The 6669-nt window shown below is 52.3% G+C and overlaps 2 protein-coding genes across 2 annotated transcripts in view; one reads left to right on the top strand and one right to left on the bottom strand.

The window, feature by feature from the left end:
- ITGAE (integrin, alpha E (antigen CD103, human mucosal lymphocyte antigen 1; alpha polypeptide)) overlaps nucleotides 1-6669 on the bottom strand; it is a 92905-nt gene that overhangs the window by 14332 nt on the left and 71904 nt on the right. The window contains exons 24-28 of the mRNA XM_011947507.1: nucleotides 6538-6615; nucleotides 5069-5132; nucleotides 4883-4990; nucleotides 952-1008; nucleotides 551-646 (exon numbers count right to left, since the gene is read on the bottom strand). Of these exons, the coding sequence (XP_011802897.1) occupies nucleotides 551-646; nucleotides 952-1008; nucleotides 4883-4990; nucleotides 5069-5132; nucleotides 6538-6615 (403 nt within the window). The remainder of the gene's footprint in view (nucleotides 1-550; nucleotides 647-951; nucleotides 1009-4882; nucleotides 4991-5068; nucleotides 5133-6537; nucleotides 6616-6669) is intronic.
- On the top strand, nucleotides 1161-3964 carry GSG2 (germ cell associated 2 (haspin)). The gene has a single exon (XM_011947471.1). It carries the CDS (start codon nucleotides 1201-1203, stop codon nucleotides 3601-3603), a length of 2403 nt encoding a protein of 800 aa, XP_011802861.1. The 5' UTR covers nucleotides 1161-1200; the 3' UTR covers nucleotides 3604-3964.

Raw genomic sequence — 6669 nt, 5'->3', positions numbered from 1 at the left:
AATGCCTTGTTCTGGCCATGAAAAAAGTATGGATTTTAGTCTAAGTGTGCTCAAGCACCAGTTTTGTTTTGTTTTTTAAATAAGCAGGGGAGTGGCACAATCTAATGTCTGCTCTTAGAAGGTGCATAGCTGTTACTGTGGGAATTATCTGTAGAGAATGTGGGAGAAGCAGAGGCAAGAAAAGCAGGCTGAAGGTTATTGCAACAGCCCTGGCAAGAAAGGGTAGTTTGAATTATAACGGCAGTGGCAATGGAGAGAAGTGAATGGATTTAGGATATATTTGGGCACGGAAATGGCAGGGCTTGCTGCTGGAATAGACGTGGAGATGTAGGAAAGGGGAGTCACAGGTAATCCCTAGAGTTCGTTGTACTGTAACTGGAGTAAATCACCCTCCTGAGGGCAACTAAGGAACGGGCTGGAGCAGCGGGTTGGTTTTTCCCACCAAAAGACCTATTTTGGACACGTTACACAAAGATGCTATTATCTCTCCTAGGGGCGATGTCCGTGAGCAACTGGATAATCAAATCTGGAGCATTTCAGTCTCAAATACCTCCTCAGCGTGATCCACGGAGATCTCTGCAGCCACGGTTACATTTTCTTTATCGGAAGCGATGACACAGCTCACTGAATGCCATTCTTCCACATGCTGGAAAAGCAAGGTCTAGTTCACATAACTCCTTTCCGTGCGGAAAGACTGACACGTTTAACACTTTGGACACAGAGCATCGTAAGGTCCCAGAAGAGAGGGTGTGCGCAATTTCAGCGCTCACCTCGGCCCAAGCAAAGCTCCAGCGGGAGCAAATGAGACCCAGGGACGAAGCTAGGGAGGGCCTGGGGGCCCCCGGCACTGGCAGGCAGGGGTGGACCCTGGAAAAACAGTCTCCCAGCCTCTCGTGTCACCCGCTTCAGGCTCTCCGCCCTCCCCTGGCCTGTCGGGACCGCCGCACCTACCTGAACCGCAATGAACCCACAAGCGCGCTCCTGACTCCAGGTGCACACCGTGAAGGCCTGAAACGAGACCCATGACCGCGACGCGCTGAACAAACCGAGACGCCAGTTTCCGGCCCCGGCCCCGGCCCGTGCCCCGGCGAGCTGCGCATGCGCAGAGCCGGGAGCTAGGACCCCGCGGCAGGCCGGCGCGTCCGCGTCGCGCGGAAGTCTCGCGACGTTTGCGTTTGAACATCTTGGCGGGTGCTGGCCATGGCGGCTTCGTCCCCGGGATTTGGGAGCCGGCTTTTCCGCACTTATGGGGCTGCCGACGGCAGGAGACAGCGGCGGCCGGGCCGAGAAGCCGCGCAGTGGTTCCCGCCGCAGGACCGGAGGCGTTTCTTCAACAGCAGTGGCAGCAGCGACGCCAGCATCGGCGACCCCTCGCAGTCCGACGATCCGGACGATCCCGACGATCCGGACGACCCCGACTTCCCCGGCAGCCCGGTGAGGCGGCGGCGGAGGCGTCCCGGCGGCCGAGTCCCCAAGGACCGGCCCAGCCTGACCGTGACCCCAAAGCGCCGGAAGCTGCGAGCTCGCCCGAGCCTCATCGTGACCCCAAGACGCCTGGGGCTGCGAACTCGGCCCCCGCAGAAGTGCAGCACCCCCTGCGGCCCGCTCCGACTCCCGCCCTTCCCCAGCCGCGACCCCGGCCGCCTCAGCCCGGACCTCAGCGTGTGCGGCCAGCCCAGGGACGGCGACGAGGTGGGCACCAGTGCTTCCCTGTTCAGCTCTCTGGCCTCGCCCGGCCCCGGGTCCCCAACGCCAAGGGACAGGGTCATCTCGATCGGCACCTCCGCCTCTCTGGTTGCAGCCTCAGCCGTCCCGAGCGGCCTCTACCTCCCGGAAGTCTCCCTGGACCAAGCGTCTCTCCCCTGCTCCCAGGAGGAAGCGACAGGAGGAGCCAGGCTCACCAGGATGGTCCACCAAACCCGTGCCAGCCTCAGGTCAGCAATCTTTGGCCTTATGAACTCAGGAACCCCTGAGGATTCTGAGTTTGGAGCAGATGGGAAGAGTATGAGGGAATCCTGCAGTAAAAGGAAACTGGTGGGAAGTGGACCGGAGCGTCCAGGTCTGTCAAACACAGGCAAGAGGAGGGCCACAGGCCAGGACTCTTGTCAAGAGAGAGGGCTTCAAGAGGCCGTCCGGAGACAGCATCAGGAAGCCAGCGTTTCCAAGGGCTGCATTGTGCCGGGGGGATTCGACAGGCTGGAGAGAACTAGACCAAGCCGGAAGAGCAAGCATCAGGAGGCAAGGGAAACCTCTCTCCTCCATTCCCACCACTTTAAAAAGGGCCAAAAGATGAGGAAAGATTCGTTCCCCACCCAGGACCTGACTCCTTTACAGAATGCCAGCTTTTGGACCAAAACCAGGGCTTCCTTCAGTTTCCACAAGAAGAAAATTGTGACTGATGTGTCAGAGGTCTGCAGCACCTATACCACTGCCACTTCTCTCTCTGGATCCCTCCTATCGGAACGTTCAAACCGGCCTGTCATGAACAAAACAAGTGGTACTCTGTCCTCTTGGCACTCCTCCTCAATGTATTTGCTAAGCCCCTTAAACACTCCAAGTATTTCAAACAAAAAGGCATCTGATGCTGAAAAGGTGTATGGGGAATGCAATCAGAAGGGTCCTGTCCCCTTCAGCCATTGCCTTCCCACAGAAAAACTGCAATGCTGTGAGAAGATTGGGGAAGGGGTGTTTGGCGAAGTGTTTCGAACAATTGCTGATCACGCACCCGTAGCCATAAAAATCATTGCTATTGAAGGACCCGATTTAGTCAATGGATCCCATCAGAAAACCTTTGAGGAAATCCTGCCAGAGATCATCATCTCCAAAGAGCTGAGCCTCTTATCCGGTGAAGTGTGCAACCGCACAGAAGGCTTTATCGGGCTGAACTCAGTGCACTGTGTCCAGGGATCTTACCCTCCCTTGCTCCTCAAAGCCTGGGATCACTATCATTCAACCAAAGGCTCTGCAAATGACCGGCCTGATATGTTTAAAGACGACCAGCTCTTCATTGTGCTGGAATTTGAGTTTGGAGGGACTGACCTAGAGCAAATGAAAACCAAGTTGTCTTCCTTGGCTACTGCAAAGAGCATTCTACACCAGCTCACAGCCTCCCTCGCAGTGGCGGAGGCGTCACTGCGCTTTGAGCACCGAGACTTACACTGGGGGAATGTGCTCTTAAAGAAAACCAGCCTCAAAGAACTCCAGTACACCCTCAATGGGCAGAGCAGCACCATCCCCACCCGCGGGCTGCAAGTCAGCATCATTGACTACACCCTGTCACGCTTGGAACGGGACGGGATTGTGGTTTTCTGTGACGTTTCCATGGATGAGGACCTGTTTACCGGTGATGGTGACTACCAGTTTGACATCTACAGGCTCATGAAGAAGGAGAATAACAACTGCTGGGGAGAATATCACCCTTACAGTAATGTGCTGTGGCTACATTACCTGACAGACAAGATTCTGAAACAAATGACCTTCAAGAGTAAATGTAACACTCCCGCCATGAAGCAAATCAGGAAGCAGATCCGGGAGTTCCACAGGACAATGCTGAACTTCAGCTCTGCCACTGACTTGCTCTGCCAGCACAGTCTGTTTAAGTAAGCTCACTGTGTCTGACTGCCCCCAGGTGAGAGGAGGCTGGTCTTGAAGCCTCTGGTGCTGTGTCAACCTCCATCCTCAGAGCAGGGTGGAACTCCCATTCTCACAGGCTTCCAGTCAGCTTTTCAAACAAGAATTTTGTTTCCAAATGGAAACTGAAATATTTGTTGAAATGTTTAAATGTGCTGATAACAAACGTTCTTTAAAAAGTAAACTAGCTGGGTGCAGTGGCGGGCGCCTGTAGTCCCAGCTACTCGGGAAGCTGAGGCAGGAGGATCGCTTGAGCCCAGGAATTCAAATCTAGCCTGGTCAACATAGCAAGACCCCTGCCTCTATTTTTAAAAATAAATAAACTACATATGAATGCAAATGTTTATATTTGTAAGCCCTCTTTATTTTATTTTATTGAGACAGTCTTGCTCTGTCACCCAGGCTGGAGTGCAGTGGCACATCTCAGCTCACTGCAAGCTCCGCCTCCCGGGTTCAAGCAATTCTCCCACCTCAGCCTCCCGAGTAGCTGGGACTACAGGCGTACGCCACCACGCCTGGCTAATTTTCTGTATTTTTTTAGTAGGGATGGGATTTCACCATGTTGGCCAGGCTGGTCTCGAACTCCTGACCTTGTGATCCACCCACCTCGGCATCCCAAGTGCTGGGATTACAGGCGTGAGCCATGGTCCCTGACCTGTAAGCCCTCTTTCTAATTGTCAGCAGAGTCATTTCTGTAAATTCCTTTCCATTTTTTGAGCCTTGACACTGATGTAGTCTGAGAAAAAAAAAAAAAAAAAAAGCCCAGGCTTCAGCCATCATACTGAGCAGAGCCTGTTGCTTCAGGTATCAAGGCTAGCTTTGGGAACCAGACTACGGATGAGACAACTGAAAGTAAAGAGGCTGAGGCAAAGCAGAGACCAAAAAAAGAGTCTCAGGGGAGAAGAAGGGAAGCTAGTAAGCAACTTACAGGGGGCAGTGTAAGAAATGTCACATGTTGTATCAGTCAAACAGAGAAGCAGAATTTATCAATTTTCAAAGGGGAGATGTCTCTGTCTACTGACAAGGTTTTAACTTTTGCTTATTTTTCCTCAACGGGAGGAAAACTGACAGGTTGCTTTAAGATCTGAGTAACTGAGATTCCTTCTGAACAGGACTTCGGTAATTTACTCCTCATCTTTTCCCATGGTTAACTTGTCTTTCCTCCGTTTCTAGAACTCTGGTTTTTATACTTGAGACTCTGTAGTCACTCTGGAAAGAGATGCGATTGAGATAAAGAACTGCCTTTAAATACCTGAGTCCTCGTCAGGTTCTTCACTGTTACAATCTGGAGACCTCGTAATTTGGTTGGGACACAAATTTGCAACTGGTATTCTGCTCCAAAGAGGTTTTCCCCATGTATCTGCAAGTTAAAACCAGAGCAGGAAATCAAAGCGGGTGTTGCTTTGCCACCTATAGCTTTACAACAATAAGTACTTACATGGAAGAGGAATTCTTTGTGGTGAGAAAGCCCCCGGCCTGTGTTCACGTACATTATGGATGGTCTGCAATTGAGAGGACATGCATCAGCCCTTGAGGACTCTTTCTCCCTTTGTTGGAGACAGGGTCTCACTCTGTTGCCCAGGCTAGAGCGCAGTGGAACAGTCATGGTTCAGTGTAGCCTCAACCTCCCGGGCTCAAGTGATCCTCCACCTCAGCCTGCCAAAGTGTTGGGATGACAGGCATGAGCTACCGCACCCATCCTCCTTTCTTGTTTTTTTTTTTTGAGACGGAGTCTTGCTCTGTCGCCCAGGCTGGAGTGCAGTGGTGCAATCTTGGCTCACTGAAACCTCTGCCTCCCGGGTTCAAGTGATTCTCCTGCCTCAGCCCCCCGAGTAGCTAAGATTACAGGCGCCTGCCACCACACCTGGCTCATTTTCATATGTTTAGTAGAGACAGGGTTTTGCCGTGTTAGCCAGGCTGGTCTCGAACTCCTGACCTCAGGTGATCCACCCACCTCGGCCTCCCAAAGTGCTGGGATGACAGGCGTGAGCCACCGCGCCCGGCCTTCTCTTTTTGAATGAACTTGAGTACTTTCAACTGAATACACTAGGACAAAGGGCACCAGACCTTTACGAGGAATGAGGCCAGGTGCGGTGGCTCATGCCTGTCATCCCAGCACTTTGGGAGGATGAGGCGGCTGGATCACCTGAGGCCAGGAGTTCAAGACCAGCCTGGCCAACATGGTGAAATCCCCATCTCTACTAAAAATTTTTTAAAAATTAGTTGGGCCTGGTGGTGTCCACCTGTAGTCTCAACTACTCGGGAGGCTGAGGCAGGAGAATCGCTTGAACCTGGGCAGCAGAGGTTGCAGTGAGCTGAGATCGCACCAAGTGCTCCAGCCTGGGCAACAGAGTGAGGCTTTATCTCAGTTAAAGAAAAATAAGCCGGGAGGCGGAGCTTGCAGTGAGCTGAGATCCGGCCACTGCACTCCAGCCTGGGCGACAGAGCCAGACTCTGTCTCAAAAAAAAAAAAGAAAAAAAAAGGAATAAAAGCTGAATGTCAAAATGTAAAGTGGTCGTAGTGCAGTTGGGGTGAAGCGGAATATTTGAATTCTGTATAGTTGGGCTGGTTCATTTTATTCATTATCCCTCAAATGGCCTTACTCATCCCCTCCTTACTTCCCAGTCCCACAGCTGCCTTCTTCCCTCCACAGCGTCATATTAACTCCCTTTTGTAGCAAGACTAGTTGGCAACACACCTCCTTTGATGACCACAATGGGGTTTCTGTGACCCAAATGTTAGTACCCTAGAGATCAGTATCAGAGCCTGGGTTCTAAGCAGGCTCCTCTCAGAAGGACAGTGTCCACATTCATCCTGACCACCAGCTCCATCTACAAGAGAGAGAGCCCAAAGCTGTCCCCTGGGCGACGGAGTCACACTGGTGCTGGCCCCTCGGGAGTACTTACTTGGAGAGAACTGCAACGAAGCCATGCCTGAATTGAAGGGTGTGGGTCTCCTCGGCCACAGACCGTCTTTCATTGGAACTAGGAATAAGAGTGTTAGTTTACAGCACACCTGCTTTGTACATAGCAAGTGCT

This window comes from Colobus angolensis, unplaced genomic scaffold (genome assembly GCF_000951035.1).
Source record: "Colobus angolensis palliatus isolate OR3802 unplaced genomic scaffold, Cang.pa_1.0 Scaffold267, whole genome shotgun sequence".
NCBI classification, from domain to species: Eukaryota; Metazoa; Chordata; class Mammalia; order Primates; family Cercopithecidae; genus Colobus; species Colobus angolensis.
The sequence above is the reverse complement of the archived record's forward strand: the minus strand, read 5'-3'. Positions and strand labels throughout refer to the sequence as shown.

What these genes read in the sequence shown, in the direction of transcription:
- GSG2 (XM_011947471.1), top strand. Translation starts at nt 1,201, where the DNA reads ATGGCGGCTTCGTCCCCGGGATTTGGGAGCCGGCTTTTCCGCACTTAT.